The 23,060-nt window shown below is 38.7% G+C and overlaps 1 protein-coding gene across 1 annotated transcript in view; it reads right to left on the bottom strand.

Annotated features, from left to right (window-relative positions):
• Nup188 (nuclear pore complex protein Nup188) overlaps window positions 1–23,060 on the bottom strand; it is a 752,879-nt gene that overhangs the window by 129,739 nt on the left and 600,080 nt on the right. The window contains exon 20 of the mRNA XM_067139287.2: window positions 1,910–2,047. Coding sequence (XP_066995388.2) covers window positions 1,910–2,047 — 138 coding nt within the window. The remainder of the gene's footprint in view (window positions 1–1,909; window positions 2,048–23,060) is intronic.

The raw sequence follows: 23,060 nt of genomic DNA, 5'->3' as shown, positions 1-23,060 counted from the left end.
AGGTGTGCTACTTACCAACTGACGAGCCCAACTTAGCACACTGGGGAAAACCGCTGCCAACCAGGAATGAGTTAGCAGGAAAATTTATAATGTTCAATAACGGACCAACTACATTGGTATTACTGGATACTGGCCACACTTAAGCGACTGCAGCTATCGAGCTCGGTCTCTTGTGCATTTCAAATCAAAAATTTCACCTGTTCATTGCCCTGTATCAAGGCGAAACAAACTATTTTTACTAATCTTTTGTGTTTGATACATGAAGAACTTGTCCAATAGCCAAACTTCAATGAAACTTGTGTGTGCTGCTGACGCTTGTACCAACATTTTTAGCTTAATAGACTGTACTACTACCATGGACTTACAATTCTGATGTTACCATAGACATTTCTTTAAACATATCGTATTTTATACTGATGCATGGAACAAATAATGTTTTAATTTTTTTTTTTGCTATTTGCTTTACGTTGCACCGACACAGATATGTCTTATGACGACGATGGGGTATGGAAGGCCTAGGAATTGGAAGGAAGCAGCCGTGGCCTTAATTAAGGTACAGCCCCGGCATTTGCCTGGTGTGAAAATGGGAAACCACGGGAAAACCATCTTCAGGGCTGCCGACAGTGGGGATCGAACCCACTATCTCCCGATTACTGGATACTGGCCGCACTTAAGTGACTGCAGCTATAGAGCTCGGTGTATTAATTTTTTTTTAAATGTGTTTCTTAATTTATCTTGTGTAAAATCAGCTGATGATGTCCACAATAATGGACAAAACATGTCCTGATAATTATTCATGTTTACTTGAATAAAAACAAAATATCAATATTGTAAAGGTGTAGCTTTTGATTCACAATCTCACAAAATTATGCAGAGTGGCGATTGTCAGTCTTGAGAGAGACTATTTCCCATCACTACATATAATGTGACCAAAAAGTATAACTGTACTCCATCTGCATCATTGCTGAAATATATATGGATATGGAGTAATTTACACCAGTTGTGTACATTTATATCTTAAAAGATCCAAATCACTCAACCACACGTACTGTAGACTGAGCACTGCTTTTCCATCAGCGATGCCTTTCAAATTCAGTGTAGGTTTCTAAATGAGCCGGGTGGATTGCCACTGTAAATGATAAAGTTCATTGTTACGGCAATAATAACGTTATTGGCTTTACGTCCGACTAACTACTTTTATGGATTTTGAAGATGCCAAGGTGCAGGAATTTAGTCCCGTAGGAGTTCTTTTATGTGCCAGTAAATCTACCAACACAAGGCTGACGTATTTGAGCACCTTCAAATACCACTGGACTGAGCCAGGATCGAACCTGCCAAGTTGGGGTCAGAAAGCCAGCACCTCAACCATCTGAGCCACTCAGCCTGGCATTTTTTATGACATTCAGTACATCAAAATTTCACAAAATGCAGAACACTACAATGAATAGGAATACAAGCTGCCTACCAGGTACTCAAGATGTTAATAACCCCGTCTGTATATACATACATTTTTGCTAGCAGGTTAACGTCACACTAAAACATCAAAGGCTTTCGGCGATGCAAGGGTGGAACCAGTTATAGGATTGGGAAGGCAGCAGCCGTGACCTTAATTAAGGTACAGCCCAAGCATTTGCCCCTGGTGTGAAAATGGGAAAATATGGATTCCCATCTTCAGCGCTGCCTACAGTAGGATTCAAACCCACCATCTCTCGAATGCAACCTCATATCTACGTGACCCTAACCACACGACCAACTCAGTGTATTATATAAAGAATTATCTCTCTCTATCTAAACTATAAGAATTAATACTATTACGGTATGAAAGAAATTAAAAATAACTATAAAACTATCATGAACAGAACATATATTCAAAATATTCATTCAACTGAACTCCAAGGAGAATGCTTACCAAGTGCTCAGGTGGAATCAATTGCAGGAACATTTGAGTCTGTACCTGCGCTATGTGGAATTTCTTTATTATGCCATGCCTGCTGAATGTAACCAGTATCCATAGTATATGTTCTGCCACTTCTAGATGAAAAGTTACCTGAAAATGTACATTTCCTTTAAATCCACAATTATATAAATTACTACATAACACAAAGGATAATAAACAATTCTCCAGTTAGAACAATATTAGATATCCTACACATGCATACACTAATATATTTTAAAATAATCATTATTATATCAATTGTATAACCTCAGTTACTATTTGTAATGAACAGAAAGAAAGAAACTCAGTGTTGACAGTATTACATGCTCAGGTAACTGCCAGCTCTCTGAAAGGCCAATTCAGTATTTCCTGGAAGGGATAACTGAGTCAGGCCAGGTACCTCCCAGTCAGCCTGAGGGCATGCCACAGCCTCTTCATCTATTGTGCTTTTGTCTGGTTTTTCCACAGACCTTCTGGAATGCAAAATGAGAATGTTCCTTCTCTGGTTGCAGCCCGAAGATTCTAGTACTTCATCAGGGATATAAAAGGAGGTCTGATGCCAACAGGAGTGAGTATATGTCAAAAGGGAGATTCGCCACAACAGGAGTGTGTCTATGTCGGTGTGTTGGAGTGTTACTGTTATGTTGTGAAGTTGGACAGCAGTAAAATTGACTGTCATCAGAGTTGTTGTTGAAGTGAGTGAGCACTAGTAATGCTCGTCGTGGTTGTCATCGCTGTTGTTTAGTTGTAATGTGTTATTTTCTTGCCAAGTAATACATGCTGAGTAGTCTATGTGGAGCAGCAACGAGAGACGATTGAGAGAGTGACGGACATCTCTGGAGTCGAGGCAAGGAAAAGTGCTCGTGTGTCATGACTGCTAACAGAATGTGTGTTCAAACCTGCGTCTGTGAAGCCGCTGTGTAGAGTGACTGAACGTGCAGAGCCAAGTGAAAGGCGAGCTGTCAATCAGGATAACTGAAAGAAACATCGTTCCAGGTAAAATGCCAGAGCTGGTGACCTGCTGTGAGGAGAAAAAGAGACTTTGTAAATAGCCACTAATTAAGGAACTCAAATATGATTGTGTGCGAGTACTAACTGGGCCACTCTATGTGAAATTTGACTGATAAAAATCACAGTGTTTTTATTCATACCCATACTCCCAAGAAACCAAACCCCATGACACAGCCGCCCCAAAGGGCCATGCCCTTTCAAGTGACCACTGCTTAGCCCAAAGGCCTGAAGATTACGAGGTATCGTGTGATCAGTACGAAGAATCCTGTCAGCCGTCATTCTATTTCAGGGCCGCTATCTGACCGATAGATAGCTCCTCAATTGTAATCATGTAGGTTGAGTGGACCTTGAACCAGCCCTCAGATCCACGTAAAAATCCCTGGCCTGGCCGGAATCAAATCCAGGGCCTCCGGGTAAGAGGCAGGCGCGCTACCCTCACACTGCGGGGCCAGCTTAATAATACTATCAAAGCATGAAGGAAAAATGGAAATAACTATAAAACGCTAATCAACAGAATATACGAAACTATCCATTCAACAGAACTTCAAGGAAAGCTCTAACAGAAAACAACAAGAAAGGAACAGAAAAAAAAACAAGGAAAAAAAAACCAGGTACTCAAGAAATATAAATATTCCAGCATCTAAACTATCAGTATTGATACTAGTAGCCTGTGCAGGTGGAGGGAGGAAATAGGAAAAAGTGGGTTTAACCCACCCCTGAATATTTGAACTATTTTTTTTAACATAACAATACAAAATTAATATTATTAAATTTCTTTACTTCCTCACACTGAATATAATACATAATAACCTCGTTCATCTGGTCCTCATTAATCCCGATCTCCAGTTTATCTGGGTCGAAAATAATAAACATTTATTTTTAATTGTACGTATTTTTTTTTACAGAGTCGACTCTTCTAGAATATCTTTATGCCAAGGACAGTTAAGGACAGGATTTGGAAGTAATTCAGCCACGATCTATCAAAGGTACCGTCATGGCATTTGCCTGGAATTGAGAATTGGAAACCATGGAAAACCATTCCTACGATGGCCAAGGTGGGATTCGAACCCACGCTCTTCTGAATGCAATGCTCTTCTAGCGTGCCTCAGTACGCAGAGCTATGCCACTCTGTAAACATTCTTTAGTCACTTCAATAACTTTTTTAATGACGGCCTTGCTGACATGGAGTCTATGACACTAATCCGCTACTGCAGACATTATCTCGGGTTCACATCGTTGCTCAATATTGATCTGCTGTATGATTGCTTGAGACGATGAAAGAGGAAGGGAATGACCCATCATAACCACTAGTCTGTGAGTGACCACATCAGTAGCTGAGGTTAACACCAAGTTATAGATTTACAGAATTTTCCTGTCGAGTACTGTATTGTTTGAGTAAGCGCGAAATGGCTTCAAAACAGAAGAAAGTTGTCGTTTGCATGGACAAAAAGTTAGAAGCATTAAACAGGCTGGACAAAGGAGAACTTTTGAAAAAAAAATTCTGTAGACCAGGGCCTCTCAAACGCCCAAATTCTCATGCGTGCAGACAGCGGCGCAGAGTCCCTGTGCACAGTGCATTGGTACCGCTCGGCTCGGACCGCTTCGTCTCTGGGCTACTCGGCTAAGCTCGGCTTGGATTTGGAGCGCTACGGAGCAAGTGAGAAAGAGGGAGACAGGGGGAGCAAGTGAGACAGGTGTGAGGAAAGAGAGAGACAGCGCTATTGCTCCAAATCGAGGAGTGGGGGTCTGCACTCTGGTCAACCAAGCGAAGTCGTTTTTTGCACCGTGCACAGTGAATGCACCAGGTGCATGCACCCTGAGAGGCCCTGCTGTAGACTATGGAGAAAATGGCCATTTCTCAAAACATGTATGATCGATGGTTTAAATGAACGAGGTTATAATAAATATTGACCGAGGGGACCTATCAACAACCTGGTGTACTTATTTCCAAGAGCTTAGTCCATTAGGACCAATATTAGACTAAAAATGGTCAAATCTGTGAAATGATCAATATTTCGAAGTGATTGCAAAGTTCTATTACGCATTTCTTTTGCAAAAAGTAGCATAAAGAATCCTACAAAATTTGTGAAAATTTTACACAATGCCTGTTAAAGCGCATTGTGAATACCCTACAAGTGGCGAGTGTATTTCTCTTGGACCAGATACATCTGCACCTCCAAGTTCTGCTTGCTTGCTTGTTGTTTAAAGGGGCCTAACATCGAGGTTATCGGCCCGCTCCAAGTTCTAATGAAACACTTGCTTATGAAAATTAATTTTTCACAGGAAAAAATTTGTCTCACTTCAACAGTAAAAAGAAATAAAAAGGGATATATTAAACCAATGGTTTGTGGTGTGGGTTATTGCAGTCATGCCCTACTTGCAAAAAACCAAGCTCATGGGAGGGAGTGGGGAGGGGGGCAGGGAGGAAAATGGTGTTAGTTCAATTATGCTTGAGGAAGTGAAAAAGAATAAACTTCATTCTCAGAAAGCAGCAGGAATAGATAAATTTACAAATTTACGCCTGAAATGGTGATACAGTGGAACCTTTGATTGCAAGCATAATTCGTTCCGGCTACATGCTTGTATTAAAATTATAAAATCCTTTTAATAACAACCACCTCCTCAATACATTATATTACTCATTGAATTATAAAATAATCATAAGGTGTCTTAAATAAAGGAACATGTTTCGTTCGACATAGCGAACATCATCAGCCTTAATTTACAAAGATTAGGTCAGGGCCCTGAACTGAATGATAAAATTGTTAAAAGAGTGACAAAGCCATAATAAAAAGTAAAATGATAACATTAGACATGAAATTATAACAATATGTACAGATTAACAGCAAGTATGTAGAGGAATACTTTGAACGATGGTAGTCTATAAAGTTAAAACAAACATGAGGTTGTTAAAGTAAAAAGATATAGATATAGTGGATCTTAAAATATATGTCAATGCATGAAGCGTGGATTAATTATTGACTATGGAGTTCTTAAATTGAACAAAACAAAAGTTGAAATAGAGTTTATTGAATAGTACGAGTCAAACTGAGTCAATTAAAAGGCGCATGGCGACGAAACTAAGGTTAAAATGACGTGAACTTCAGTAGTTAGGAATTCTGTAGGAGAGCCAACACAATGCCAGAAGGAAATACCAGTTGAACTAGTCCGTATTTACACGCTAGCAGTAGAATTAATCTTATACACGTCTAATGTTATCATTTTACTTTTTATTATGGCTTTGTCACTCTTTTAACAATTTGATCATTCAGTTCAGGGCCCTGACCTAATCTTTGTAAATTAAGGCTGATGATGTTCGCTATGTCGAACGAAACATGTTCCTTTATTTAAGACACCTCATGATTATTTTATAATTCAATGAGTAATATAATGTATTGAGTAGGTGGTTGTTATTAAAAGGATTTTATAATTTTAATATATTGTCCTCAATACGGTTCTATTATGAGATTAATTACATGTACATGCTTGTAATCGAAGGCGCTCGTATATCAAGGCAAGTTTTCCCATAAGAAACAAATGAAACGCGGATGATTCGTCCACAACACAGAAATATTTATTCGCATACCATTTCTAAAACAAAATATAACATAAAACAAATTAAAGTGCACTTTTCCTTACAACATAATCATAGTTGATGTGAGGGAAATGAGAGATTCCATGAGAAGAGTTACTGTGTAGCACAAATTTCACTATAGGAATCACTGCTATCTGTTGGCTCACTGGAATTGTTTTCTTTTCGTGCAACTTTAACGAGGAACCCATCCAATGACTGCTGCTTTTGCCTCTTTTTGAGGATTTCACGAAAATGTGACATTGAATTGTCACTGAACTGATTCATCGCTCGCACTGCGACAGCCTTATTCGTGTGGTGTTTTTCTACAAAATTTTGCACCGCTTCCCACATTTTGCATGTCTCCCGAATCTCAGTTGAAGTGAGATATTCCATTGACTCTTCCTCCTGCTCTTCCCCGGACGAGATCTCCATAACCTCCTCCGATTGTTCGCGATGCAGGTCCATCAGTACGTTGGTGGTCAGATCCTGGCTATATTCTTCCACCAGCTCTTGAATGTGCAAGTCATTCACCTCCAGCCCCATAGTCTTCCCTAAGGACAATATTTCATCTACAATCGGAGGCTCATTGTCACCAATAATCCCCTGAAAGTCACGTCCAAGAACACAGTCAAGCCACAGCTTTCCCCAAGCGGAAGTGAGAGTTCTCTTGGTGACTCCATCTCAGGCTTTATTGATGATCTTCAGGCAGTTCACGATGAGGAATTGATTTCTCCCAAACTCTCGGAGGGTAAGGTTTGTTCCTTCGGTCACTTCGAAGCATCGCTGAAATAGTCCTTTGATGTATAGCTTCTTGAAGTTCAAAATGATTTGCTGATCCACAGGCTGGAGTAGTGGAGTAGTGTTGGGAGGAAGGAACTTAACCTTAAAGAACTTGAATTCCTCCAGTAAGTCGTCCTCAAGGCCTGGAGGATGAGCAGGAGCATTGTTCATAACCAGAAAGACTTTGAGCAGCAGATTATTTTCTGAAAATTATTTCTTCACTACAGGACCAAAGATCTCATTCATCCATTCAACAAAGGAACAGGGGAGGGGAAAACGCAGGCACACGTGACGCTTGCATTGCGGAACCTCACTCGCTTATCAAGTTACAATTTATTTTAAATGTTTGCTCATCTTGCAAAACACTCGTAGACCAAGTTACTCGCATTCCGAGGTTTCACTGTATATGATAGGAGAAAAGGGATGAAATGACTTCACAGTGTATGAAGATCACCATGGAATGTTAGTAGGGTGCCTTCCGTTAGGATGAAAGCAGTATTTGCATCCATCTATAAGCAAGAATTGAACAACTATCCCGGTATTTCATTGATCACTATACCAGGCAAGGTGTTCACTGGCATTTTGAAATGCAGGGTGTGATCAATGATTGAGAGTAAGTTGGATGAAGACCAGTGTGGTTTCATACCATTGAGGGGCTTGTCAGGATCAGATTTTCAGTATGCATCACATAATTGAAAAATGTCATGAGAGGAATAGATAGTTATGTTTCATAGATATAGAGAAGGCATATCACACAGAGTGTCCAACTCAATAATGATGATGATGATTGTTGTTTAAAGGGTCCTAACAGCTAGGTCATCGGCCCCTAATGGTATGAGGTATAGCGAAACGCAAATTAAAACTTCGAAATGTATCCACCGACTATAATCTAAAACGAATAGTGATGAGTAAATGATTGCAAAACAAAAACAATCAGTGGATCCAATTCACAATGTCTTAATTAATGGGATGATGCTTATTATCTAAAGGGGTCCAAAATCCAGGTCTTCGGCCCCTCACAATGGTATTGATCACCAGCAAAACAGAACCATGGTGTTCCCCCTACAGTGGTACTAATTACAAGTAACGTAGATTCATGGTGTTCCTCGCATGGTGGTACGAATCACAGGTAAAGTAAACCCAGGGTATGTCACACATAATGGCACAACTCGCAGCTAGCACAAACCCATGGCGTTTCGCACATAAGGGCACACCACTCACAAGCAATGCAGATCCATGGTGCTCCTCACCTAGGTGTACTAATCACGGGCGCTGGTATTCCCATTGTGTTCCTCACTTGGTGGAACTAATCACAGGCCACGTATACTCATGGGGTCGCTCACATAGTGGTACTAATCATAGGCAAAGCAGACCCGAGGTGCGTCACACATTATGGTAATGATCACAGGCAACACAAGCCCATGGTATTCCTCACATAATAATACTTCTCTCTGGCAACGCATGGTTACCCTCAAATAGTGGTACTAATCATGGGCGTCAGCCAAACCAGTGATGTTTCTCACATAGTAGTACTAACCGTAGGCAACGTAGACCCATGGTGTTGCATATAAAGTGGTACTACTTATAGGTAACGCACACCACAGTGAACACAGTGGAACAGAGGAGTTGAATTCACATGACGATCTCTTTCACAAGCAACACTCAGACCCATAATGTTCCGCACATAATGGTACTAGTCACAAGTAACGTCGATGTGTTCCGCACGTAATGGTACTAACCACAAGTAATCTCATGGTTCTAATGTTCTCATCCCTTGGCCGCCCCTTTTAGTCATCTCTTACGACAGGCAGGGGATGTAGTGCGTGTAGACTACGTCTGTGCCCCCGCCCACAGGGGGTAGAGAGGGGGGGGGGGAAGAAGGGATCCGACACTTCGAAAAATGAAGTACCAGACAAAGAAAGACAAGGGCCACGAAGGGCATGAAAATGAAAGACTCCCTAGGCCTTGAATGCTCTAATACTGTCGGGGTCAGAAAAGAACACGAGTTGACCAAGGGAGGTTGGACAGGATAGATGAAAGTGAGGAGCCTGGCACAAGTAAATGGAAGCAATGCCACGACTCAGGCAAGGGCCCCGTGGTCGCCAACCCACACTCCCCGCAAGTTGAGAGTCCTGGGGCCCCTTTTAGTCACTTCTTATGACAGGCGGGGGATACTGTGGTTGTGTTCTTCATCTGCGTCCCCCAACCACAAGGGGTCCAACTAAAAAAAAAGTTAACAGTAAAAACTGATTGCGAATAAGTGAAGTACTTTTATTTATTAAAAACAATCAAAGGCATTTATGCTGGCAACTAGGTGACAGTGAGAATTAATGGTAGAATGAGTTCTTCGCTCAAAGTACTGTGACCAATCACTAACTTGGATTTGAGACAGTCAATAGGTTTTTTTTTTTTTGCTAGTATTTTAACATTGCACTAACGCATCAAAGGTTTCGGCAATTGAAAGCTGGGAAAGGGTCAGGATTGGGAAGTTAGTGGTCATGGCCTTCATTAAGGTACAGTCCCAACTAGCAATTCAAACAACTCACTCGGTGATCAATAATTTCTTATCAATGAATGTACACGAAAGGTTGTGAAGTATGACGTGTCTACGTGAAACAGTAGCATTTGCTCAATGAACTACAATTACATCACAGTTCACCAAGCAAGTTGGCTATTTGGTTTGGGTCGCATAGCTGTGAGCTTGCATTTGGGAGGTGGTGGGTTTTGGATAGGGTGTTCTGTGGTTTCCCATTTTCACACCAGGCAAATGCTGGAGCTGTACTGTAATGAAGGCTACCGCCATTATCATCCCAGTCCTAATACTTTCCCATCCTTGGGTCGCCGAAATCCTTCGATGTGGTAGTGCGACTCTGAACCGCTAGCAAAAAAAAAAAAAAATCACAGTTCGGTCAAGTACTTGTCTGAATTTGAGAACTGGTGGGATATGAGTTGTGGAAGACAATAACAACAATAGCAGACAACAAGGCCAGAATATGTTGAACCTCCATCAATGATATTTGGTGTAACAGAAGTAATGTTATTAAAATGAAATGACTTTGACAGTGAATGCACAGTTGGAAGGGATTAGTTGGCATAATACTGTGCCATACTCAATGAGAGGATGAGACTTTGGAAAAGTAAGTATTTCAATGTTTGTTATTGGAAATCTGGGTCTAAATGAAAACAGTGAAATAAAATAATACTTTTTAAAAATCTTTCTCACAGGCAATTTATGCATGGAAAGTACAACAGACTGTAATGCTAATGCCATTGTTGTTGGCATCATTAATTCTTATATGGAAAGTCTACCATAGATCATTTTAGTTTTTTTATTTGTGTGTGTGTAATAATTTTTTTAAAAATGCTATTTGCTTTACGTCCCACTAACTACTTTTACGATCTTCGGAGACACCGAGGTGCCGAAATTTAGTCCCACAGGAGTTCTTTTAAGTGTCAGTAAATCTACCGACACGAGGCTGTCGTATTTGAGCACCTTCTAATACCAACGGACTGAGCCAGGATCGAACCTACCAAGTTGGGGTTAGAAGGCCAGTGCCTTAACCGCCTGAGCCACTCAGCCTGGCTGTGTGTGTTTAAACGGAGTAGTTATCGTAATATATATGCTGCGGAGTACACATTAAGAGTGAAGCCATTTTACTGTCTTCTCGACTGTGTTGACTGATTATAATCTGATTGCTGATACCAAGCCACTGACTCATATTTTAATCCCGACTAGTTATTTGAACTCTTTTTTTTGCTATTTTGCTTCACGTCGCACCAACACGAATACGTCTTATGGCGACGATGGGATAGGAAAGGGTTAGGAAAGGGAAAGAAGCGGCCGTGGCCCTAATTAAGGTACAGCCCCAGCATTTGCTTGGTGTAAAAATGGGAAACCACGGATAACCATTTTCAGTTATTTGACCTGGTCGAGTGAATTTCTTCAGAGTTATCATGAGTCTAATTGTTCCTAATGTGTTCAATATCTTCGTAAAATTTATTATTACTATTATTATTATTATTATTATTATTAGCTGATGTACCCGTGCTTCGCTACGGGATCCTCAGAAAGACTGACTTTGTGGTTTTCCTAAGTGAAGTCAACAAAGACCATTACAAAAACGTCAGTAGGAACGTAGCGATTAAAAGCAATATTGTCATATAAATACTTGATCAAATGAAAAACCTCACATTTTCTCACTTTTAACGAACAGTACCACAGTGCCGACGTAACACTCCAAGAGTTTCAGAGCTGGAATGACCGAACCAGTATGTTACGTACCAGTAGTGTCAGAAAATGTATGAATCAGAGGAATGATAGACTACACTAAAGAAGAAAGTTATCTAACTCCCCGTCTACTTCCCGCCAATATTCAGGCAGGCTGTTACACTCGGTATGCCAGGGCGAGTTGGCCGTGTGGGTAGGGGCATGCAGCTGTGAGCTTGCATCTGGGAGATAGTGGATTCGAACCACATTGTCTGCAGCCCTGAAGATGGTATTCCGTGGTTTCCCATTTTCAAACCAGGCAAATGCTGTTATGTACCTTAATTAAGGCCAAGGCTGCATCCTTCACATTCCTAGCCCTTTCATATCCCATCGTCGCCATAAGACCTATTGTGTCGGTGCAACGTAAAGCAAATTTTTAAAAATACTCGGTACACATCAGTAATCCTATCTATCATAGATCAGTGGCAACAGAAGACACAAAGCACATCACAACAAACAATGGTCAATGTAAAAAGTTATTGTTGATCAGTTTTATGAGCTTTCTATATTTTAGGCCTTCACATTTAGTTGTCTTTCGACTCTGTGATATTACGACGTCTTATAAAATTAATTGTAGCGAAAGAATTCCTTATTCTTCGATTTTACATACCGATTTTCATTAAGTTCTGCTTATCCATTTTCTCGTGACTCGGCGGTAATACGGACTTTTAACAAAATTCCAAATTCATGAATATCTCTGTGATCTTAGCCGGTACGGTAACAATGTATAAGATATTCGCAAAGGAACATGCTACATAACTTTGTAGGCCTTCCCCTAAGCTACCATTTCACTCAGCGTGAATAAAATTATCTATGGCCTAGATTATAGCGACTAATTCCATGACTTTGCATACCAATTTTCATTAAGATAGGACCACTAATAACATAAATACTTGAGAATTAAATTTTAGGCCTTCCCCTAAACTACCATTTCACTCAGCGTGAATAAAATTATTTATGGCCTAGATTGTAGCGACTTATTCCCGGACTTTGCATACCGATTTTTATTAAATTATCTTCAGCCGTTTTCTTGTGATGCATGTACATACATCCAGACAGACAGACAGACAGACAGACAGACAGACAGCAACTACGGAGAATTTAAAAGTGCATTTCCTTGTTACTGTGGACATGACTGATACAGAAATACCATCCTTTTTAAATTCTGAGCAATGTACAGATAAAACTCTTATTTTATATAGACTAGCAAGATACCCGTGCTTCGCGACTGTATTATACTGGAATTTAGAATTGAATGCTTATTGTTTTATATATAACCCTCCGAAATTCGCGATCTGACTTGTTTTCTGAGAGAATCTGCCAAAATTCGTAATCTGACTCGTTTTCTAATAGATTATGGCAAGTTTCCTCCCATTTTTCAATCTTTCTATTAAGCAATCGATTTCGTACTTCCCGAGTTGAGTCCAGGTATTCTACCCGGTCAGTTGAGTCCCTAAATATTTGCCATCTTTTCCTATAAGAATTTTTAATATGGATCAAATACTTCAGGAGATCCGGCGTGGTGTCGTCTTGGGTGCCTTGGCGATACTGAACCCGCGGCCGGACTGCATTCTTAGTCATTACCTGTCCAGGACCCGTTTCCAGCGCAGTCTGCACATTTGACGACAGTCCAGAACGTTATTATTATTATTATCATTATCATTATTATTATTATTATTATTATTATTATTATTATTATAGATGTTCTGGACCCCACAGAAAGATGCAAGACCGCTACTTGGCGGTAAATTACATGTGCTGCCATTGTCATTCTTGAGAATGTGACCAGCACCATTGTCGCGGGTAGGCAAGTGTGCGGGATTTCTGGCCATACGAATGACATACTTCCGTGCATTATTGGCTTTATTATGGAGGTGAAAAATTGGACGGTCAATCTCATTCCTATCATTTATGTCAAATGTGTTTAAATTTTTATTTATATGCCAGGAGAATCTACTGTAATTTAAGAATGATCTCCGAAGGAAAAGGCGGCTCTTGAAAACGAACCCAGGAAAGATTAAAAATGATCGGTTTATGATCAGAATAAGTACATCTAAAATCTACAGCCTGTTTCCAGTCATTCGACAGGGTCAGGAATGGAATGAATAAAGCCTACCTAGCAGCGACAATAGGAATTGTGCCGGCAGCCGAAACCTGTCGCACTCCTCTGGGGCAATGATTAATGGATGACAAATGAAATGAAATTATATTGGACAGTGTTGCTGGAATGAATGATGACAGGGAAAACCGGAGTATCCGGAGAAAAACCTGCCCGCCTCCATTTTCTCCAGCACGAATGTCATGTGGAGAGACTGGGATTTGAACCACGGAACCCAGCTGTCAGAGGCAGGCGCGCTGCCGCCTGAGCAACGGAGGCTCTTTATAAATACATTATGAACAGTAAAATCAATTGGTCTCACCTCCTTTTACACCCCACCGCCGTTTAGTTTATTTACCCCCCCCCCCCCCCAAAAAACTAAAAGAAGGCGTGTTTCTTTATGTTAAAGTAGATTCCAAACACTAATGTTCACGTCTATTACCTTCAGTTTTGAGATAAAAATAATTCACTTTTTTTCACTTTCACACTCCTCCCCCCCCCCCCCCAGTGAATATTCCGGCAAAAAATACTTGTTTCTTTAATAGTAAAGGATCTCCTAAATACCAATTATCACGACTGTAACTCTGTAACTTCTTCAGTTTCTTATTTATGTGTCCTCATGAAAGGAATTCAACTTCTTTTCACTCCCGCACCCAAGATGATTTGCCCCCCAAAACGCGTTTTTCTTTGTTCTTAAAGGAGATCCAAATACCAATTTTCACGTCTGTAGGCCCTAACAACTTTAGTTTTTAATAGATATAAGTATTCTCATACAATTAAGTCAATTTTTCAATTCATTCACCCCCCCCCCCACCTTCATTGGATTTTCCGAGAACACGTGTTTTTTTACTTTTAAAGCAGATTCCAAATAACAAATTTCATGTCTGTAACATCTTCATTTTTGAGATAACAGTAGCCTAATTAAAAGAATTCAACACCATTGCCAGTCATTTTTACCCCCCCCCCTCTTCCCAAGTGGTATTTCCGAAAACTAAAAATACACGTTCCTTTATTTTTAATAGACATAAAAAATACCATTTTTCACTTCTGTAACATGTTCAGTTTTTTTTAGATATACTGTATAAATTCTCATTTTAAAATTTAACCCACTTTTTAGTTCCCCTTAAGAGGAGTTTCCAAAAACAAATCACCTATGTTTCTTTACATTTACAGGAGACTCCAAATACCACTTTTTACTTCTGTAACATTCTATGTTTCTCAGATATTCTGCAGACATAGTCTTTCAAAAAATTCACCCCAATATGTCACTCCTGTTTAACCGCCATTATTTGGAATTAAAAAAAAAAAACAACAAAAAAAAATGAATAAAACAACAACACGTGTTTCTTTATTTTTAAAGGAGATCCCGTATAGAAATTTTCAGTTATGTAATATCTTCAGTTTCTGATATATATGTATCCTCATTAAAGGCATTCAACCCATTATTCACCCTTTTACACCCCTCCTATTCGGATTTACAGAAAACAAAAAATACGTGTTCCTTTATTTTTGAAGGAGATTCTAATTATACATTTTTACATGTGCAAACTTTTAAAGTTTTGAGATATAGATACACTCATTTTAAAAATTCACCCCCCTTTCCCCCTCCCATTAATTGGATTTTCCACAAACAAAAAAATACGTGTTTCTTAATTTTTAAAAGAGATCAATAGTACCAATATTCAGGTCTGTAATATCTACAGTTTCTGAGATATAAGTACCGGTATCCTGATTAAAGGCATTCAACCCCTTTTTCACCCGTCCTATTGGGATTTTCTGAAAACAAAAAAATATGTGTTCCTTTATTTTTAATGAAGTTTCTAAATACCATTTTTTACATCTGTAAACTTGCAGAGTTTTGAGATATAGATACACTCATCTTAAAAGTTCACACTCCCTTTTCACCCCCTTAGCAACGGAATATCCAAAAATCCTCTCTTAGCGAGCACCTACATCTTAATATGAATGTCCCCAAAATTTCATTTTATTATGTCCAGTAGTTTTGGCTCGGCGATGATGAATCAGTCAGTCAGTCAGTCAGTCAGGACAAGCTATTATATATATATACTAGCAAGATACCCGTGCTTCGCTACGGTATTATACTGAAATTTATAATTGAATGCTTATTGTATTAGATATATAATCCGCCGAAATTCGCGATCTGACTCGCTTTCTGCGAGAATCCACCAAAATTCCCGATCTGACTGGTTTTCTATTACTTTACGGCACGTTTCCTCCCATTTTTAAATCTTCGTTTCCAGCAATCGTTTTCGTACTTCCCGGGTTAGGCTCAGGTATTCCTCCCGGTCAGTTGGGCCCGTAAATCTTTGCCATCTTTTCCTATAATATTTTTTAATATGGATAAAATCCTTCAGGAGATCCAGCGTGGTGTCATATTGGGTGCCTTGGCGGCACTGAACCCGCGGCCGGACTGCATTCTTAGTCATTACCCGTCCAGGAGCCGTTACCAGCGCGGTCCGCACATTTGACGACGGTCCGGAACATTATTATTATTATTATTATTATTATTATGATTATTATTATTATTATTATTATTATTATTATTATGTGTTGCTGGAATGGCTGATGACAGGGAAAACCGGAGTAACCGGAGAAATGCCTGCCCCGCCTCCGTTTTGTCCAGCACGAATGTCACATGGAGTGACCGGGATTTGAACCACGGAACCCAGCTGTGAGAGGTCGGCGCGCTGCCGCCTGAGCAACGGAGGATCCTTATAAGTACATTAATAACAGTAAAATCAATTGGTCTCACCTCCTTCTACACCCCACCGCCGTTAAGTTTATTTACCGCCTCCCCCCCCCCCCCCTAAAAAAAAATTAGAAGGCTAGTTTCTTTATGTTTAAGGGAGATTCCAAACACCAATGTTCACGTCTATTACCTTCAGTTTTGAGATATAAGTATCCCCATAAAAGTAATTTACTTTTTTCACTTAATTTCACACTACTCCCCCCCCCCCCCTAAGTGAACTTTCCCGCAAAAAATACTTGTTTCTTTAATAGTAAAGGATCTTCTAAATACCAATTATCACGACTCTAACTTCTTCAGTTTTTGATTTATGTGTCCTCATGAAAGGAATTCAACTCCTTAACACTCCCGCCCTCCAAGATGGTTTTCCGCCCAAAACGCGTTTTTCTTTGTTTTTACAGGAGATCCAAATACGAATTTTCACGTCTGTAACAACCTTTGTTTTTATTAGATGTATGTATTTTCATACAATTAAGCCAATTAATTTTTCAATTCTTTCACCCCCACCCCCCGCTTCATTGGATTTTAAGAGAATACGTGTTTCTTTACTTTTAAATCAGATTGAAAATATCAAATTTCACGTCTGTAACATCTTCATTTTTGAGATATCAGTAGCCTAATTAAAAGAATTCAACACCATTTTCAGTCACTTTTACGCCCCCCTTCCACCCAAGTGATATTTCCGAAAACTAAAAATACACGTTTCTTTATGTTTAATAGAGATAAAAAATACCATTTTTCCCTCTGTAACATGTTAAGTTTTTTAGATATACTGTAAAAATTCTCATTTTAAAATTTCACCCCTTTGGAGTTCCTTTTAAGTGGAGTTTCCAAAAACAAATCACCTATGTTTCTTTACATTTACAGGAGATTCCAAACACCCACTTTTTACGTCTGTAACATTTTACGTTTCCAAGATATTCTGTAGATATAGTCTTTCAAAAATTCACCCCAATTTGTCACTCCTGTTTAACCGCCATTAATTGGATTTTCCAAAAACTAAAAATACGTGTTTCTTTATTTTTAAAGGAGATCCCATATACAAATTTTCAGTTCTGTAATATCTTTCGTTTCTGACATATATGTATCCTCATTAAAGGCATTCAACCCATTTTCCACCCTTTTACACCCCTCCTATTGGGATTTACAGGAAACAAAAATACGTGCTCCTTTATTTTTAGAGGAGATTCTAACTACCAATTTTTACATCTGTAAATTTTAAAGTTTTAAGATGTAGACACACTCATTTTAAAAAATTCACCCCCCTTTTCACCCCCCAATATTTGGATTTTCCAAAAAAAAAAAAGTGTTTCTTTACTTTTAAAGTAGATCCCAAATACAAATTTTCAGGTCTGTAATATCTTCAGGTTCTGAAATATAAGTAGCCTCGTTAAAGGCATTCAATCCATTATTCACCCTTTTATACCCTTCCTATTGGGATTTTCCGAAAACCAAAGAATACGTGTTTCTTTATTTTTAAAGGAGATTCTAAATACCAATTTTTACATCTATAAACTTTAAAAGTTTTGAGATATAGATACACAAATTTTAAAAAATCACCCCCTTTTCACCCCCCCCCCATTGATTGGATTTTCCAAAAACAAAAAAATACGTGTTTCTTTTTTAAAGGAGATCCCAAACACCAATTTTCAGGTCTGTAATATCTTCAGGTTCTGAAATATAAGTAGACTCATGAAAGGCATTCGACCCCTCCTTCAACCTGTTCCACCCTTCCTATTAGGATTTTCCGAAAACAAAATATACGTGTTTCTTTATTTTTAAAGGAGATACTAAATACCAATTTTCACATCTATAACCTTTAAAAGTTTTGAGATATAGATACACTCATTTTAAAATATTACCCCCTTTTCACCCCCTCCCTTAATTGGATCTTCCAGATACAAAAAGAGACGTGTTTCTTTATATTTAAAGGAGGTCCCAGACACCGATTTTCAGGCCTGTAATATCTTCAGTTTCTGAGATATAAGTAGCCTCATTAAAGGCATTCGACCCTTTTTCCGCCCCTTTTCACTCCTCTGTTGCGATTTTCCGAAAACAAAAAAATACGTGTTTCTTTATTTTTAATGAAGATTCTAAATACCAGTTTTTACATCTGCAAACTTTAAAAGTTTGGAGATATAGATTCACTCATTTTAAAAATTTACCCCCCTTTTCACCCTCCCATTAATTGAGTTTTCCAAAAACAAAAAAATACGTGTTTCTTTATTTTTAAAAGAGATCAAATGTACCAATTTTCAGGTCTGTAATATCTTCAGTTTCTGAGATATAAGTACCGGTATCCTGATTGAAGGCATTCAACCCATTTTTCCCCATTTTCACCCTTTTTCACCCCTCCTATTGGGGTTTTCAGGAAACAAAAAAATACGTGTATCCTTATTTTAAAAGAAGATTCTAAATACCAATTTTTACACCTGTATACTTTTAAAGTTTTGAGATATAGACACACTCTTTTTAAAATTTCACCCCCCTTTTCACCCCCTTAGCGACGGAATATCCAAAAATCCTCTCTTAGCGAGCACCTACATCTTAATATGAATCTATACCCAAAATTTCATTTCTTTATGTCCAGTAGTTTTGGCTCGGCGATGATGAATCAGTCAGTCAGTCAGTCAGTCAGTCAGGACAAGCTATTTTATATATATAGATATATAGATTACATTTCAGGCCTTCCCCTAAATTACCATTTCAGTCAGTGTGAATAACATTATTGACAGCCTAGATTATAGCGACCTATTCCCCGACTTTGCATACCAATTTTCGTGAAGATACGACCACTAATAAAATAAATATTTGACAAATTTCAGGCCTTCCCCTAAACTACCATTTCACGCAGCGTGATTAAAATAATTTATAGCCTAGATTGTAGCCGTTCATCACCCGACTTTACATTCCGATTTTCATTAAATTATCTTCAGCCGTTTTCTCGTGATGCGTGTACATACATACATACATAAATTACGGAAAAGTAAAAAATGCATTTTCTTGTAACGGTGGACATGACCGATACAGAAATACCATTCTTTTCAAATTCTGAGCAATGTACAGACAAAACTCTTATTTTATATATAGACTAGCAAGATACCCGTGCTTCGCTACGGTATTATACTGAAATTTATAATTGAATGCTTAACGTTTTATATATAATCCTCCGAAATTCGCGATCTGACTCGTTTTCTGAGAGATTACGGCGTAGTTCCTCACATTTTTCAATCTTTCTTTCCAGCAATCGATTTCGTACTTCCCGGGCTAGGTCCAGGTATTCCACGCGGTCAGTTGGGTCCATAAATCTTTGCCTTCTTTTCCTACAAGCATTTTTAGTATGGATCAAATCCCGAAGGAGATCCGGCGTGGTGTCGTCTTGGGTGCCTTGGCGCTACTGAACCCGCGGCCGGACTGTACTCGTAGTCATTACCAGTCCACCACCCGTTCCAGCGCGGTCCACACAATTTGACGACGGTCCACAACATTATTGTTATTATTAGTATTATTATTATTATTATTAGATGTTCTGGACCCCACAGCAAGATCCAAGACTGCTACTTGGCAGTAAATTACATCTGCTGCCATTGTCATTGTTGACAATGTGACCATCGTCGCGCGTAGGCAAGTATGCGGGATTTCTGGCGATACCAATGACATACTGTACTTCCGTCCATTATTGACCTTATTATAGAGGTGAACAATTTGACGGTCAATCTCATTCATATTGTTTATTTCAAATGTGTTAAAATTTTTATTTATATGCCAGGGGAATCTACTGTAATCTAAGAACGTTTTCCGAAGGAAAAGGAAAAGACGGCTGTTCAAATCGAACCCAGGAAATGATCGGTTTATGATCAGAATAAGTACATCGAAAAACTACAGCCTGTTTCCAGTCATTCGACAGCGTCAGGAATGGAATGAATAAAGCCCCATTTAGCGGCGACAATAGGAATTGTGCCGCCTGCCGAAACACTCCTCTGGGGCAATGATTGATGAATGACAAATGAAATGAAATATTGGACAGTGTTGCTGGAATGAATGATGACAGGGAAAACCTGTCCCGCCTCCGCTTTGTCCAGCACGAATATCACATGGAGTGACCAGGATTTGAACCACGGAACCCTGCTGCGAGAGGCCGGCGCCCTGCCGCCTCAGCAACGGAGGCTCCTTATAACTACATTATGAACGGTAAAATCAATTGGTCTCAAATTCTTTTACACCCCACCGCCGTTAAATTTATTCACCCCCCCCCCCCAAAAAAAATTAAAAGAAGGCGTATTTCTTTATGTTTAAATAGATTCCAAACACAAATGTTCACGTCTATTACCTTCAGTTTTGAGATACAAGTATCCCCATAAAAATAATTCAATTTTTTCACTTCCTTTCACACACTCCCCGCCCCGTAAGTGAATTTATCCGGCAAAAAATTAGTTGTTTCTTTAATAGTAAAGGATCTTATAAATACCAATTATCACGACTCTAACTTCTTCAGCTTTTGATTTATGTGTCCTCGTGAAAGGAATTCAACTCCTTTTAACTCCCGCCCCGCCAGATGGTATCCCCCCGCAAAACGCGTTTTTCTTTGTTTTTAAAGGAAATCCAAATACCAATTTGCACGTCTGTAACAACTTTATTTTTATTAGATGTATGTATTCAAATACTATTAAATCAATTAATTTTTCAATTCTTCCCCCCCCCCCCTCTTCATTAGATTTTCCGAAAATACGTGTTTCTTTACTTTTAAAGCAGATTCCAAATATCAAATTTCACGTCTGTAACATCTTCATTTTTGAGATATCAGTAGCCTAATTAAAAGAAATCAACACCATTTTCAGTCACTCTTACCCCCCATCCACCCAAGTGGTATTTCCGGGAACTAAAAATACAAGTTTCTTTATTTTTAATAGAGATAAATACCACGTTTCACTTCTGTAACATGTTAAGTATTTTGAGCTATACTGTAGAAATTCTCATTTTAAAATTTCACCCGTCCCTCAAGGGGAGTTTCCAAAAACAAATCACCTATGTTTCTTTACATTTACAGGAAATTCCAAATACCCACTTTTTACGTCTGTAATATTTTACGTTTCTCAGATATTCTGTAGATATAGTCTTTCGAAAAATTCACCCCAGTTTGTCACTCCTGTTTAACCGCCATTAATTGGATTTTCCAAAAACAAAAAATAAGCGTTTCTTTATTTTTATAGGAGATCCCATATACACATTTTCAGTTCTGTAATATCTTCAGTTTCTGAGATGTATGTATCTTCATTAAAGGCATTCAACTCATTATTCACCCTTTTACACCCCTTCTATTGGGATTTACAGAAAACAAAAAAATATGTTTTCCTTAATTTTTAAAGGAGATTCTAAATACCAAATTATCTGTAAATTTTTAAAGTTTTAAGATGTAGACACACTCATTTAAAAAACTCACCCCCCTTTTCACCCCCCATTATTTAGATTTTCAAAAAACATAAAATACCTGCTTCTTTATTTTTAAAGTAGATCCCCAAATACCAATTTTCAGGTCTGTAATATCTTCAGGTTCTGAAATATAAGTAGCCTCAATAAAGGCATTCAAACACTTTTTCCCCTTTTCCACCCTTCCCATTGGGATTTTCCGAAAACAAAAAATACGTGATACTTTATTTTTAAATGACATTCTAAATACCAAATTTTACATGTGTAAACTTTTAAAGTTTTGAGATATAGATACACTCATTTTAAAATTTCAACGCCCTTTTCACCCCCTTAGCGAAGGAATATCCAAAAATCCTCTCTTAGCGAGCACCTACATCTTAATATGAATCTATGCCCAAAATTTCATTTCTTTATGTCCAGTAGGTTTGGCTCGGCGATGATGAATCAGTCAGTCAGTCAGTCAGTCAGTCAGTCAGTCAGGACAAGCTATTTTATATATATATATATACACATTATTATTATTATTATTACTACTATTATAAATAAAACTGTTTAAACACCCTATGGAAGGCCTCACTCTTCATTTCTCATGTATTGCTTGTGTCAAGAAGAACCCTCGTTTCTGGTGTTTTGGAGAACATCTGAGAGCGTGGGAATGACGCCAAAAAGAACCCTTGGTTGTGATGTTCTAGCAAGTGTCAGAGTGTTCTGGCAACTGTCAGAGGGTGTGAGAATGTTCCACACTCATCAAAGATGATGTGAAGGCTGGATGTCGAATTCTGAACGCGATTGGTTGATTGGTTCCCTTGTTTTGAAAGGGTGACACATGCAAACTGGGGTTTGCAGGAAACTAGCATTTTGATTATGATCTTCGTTCTCTGACAAGTCGGACGTGTCCATTCCAAGTTCTCGTTCCACCCTGTGAATTCTAGCCTATGTAATGGGATAATGTACGTTTAATTTCCTTTAACATGTATTAACTCAAACTTTTCACTTGCAGGAATTTTATGGGGCAGCCTTGCATGTTCGATTATTTTATTTTATTGAACAGGCACCTTTCAGCGCTATGACGCATTTTTATTTTGGAACAAGCAACCTTCCTTTATGAATTGTAATATTGAAACCATGTTATTGCAATGTTCTTTTGTTTGCCTGTATCTGGTAGAATGGGACTATAGCCCAATGCAATAGAGAACCTTC

The sequence above is a fragment of the Anabrus simplex genome, chromosome 2 (genome assembly GCF_040414725.1).
Source record: "Anabrus simplex isolate iqAnaSimp1 chromosome 2, ASM4041472v1, whole genome shotgun sequence".
NCBI classification, from domain to species: domain Eukaryota; kingdom Metazoa; phylum Arthropoda; class Insecta; order Orthoptera; family Tettigoniidae; genus Anabrus; species Anabrus simplex.
Note: the sequence above shows the minus strand (reverse complement) of the source record. Positions and strands in the feature narration are given on the sequence as shown.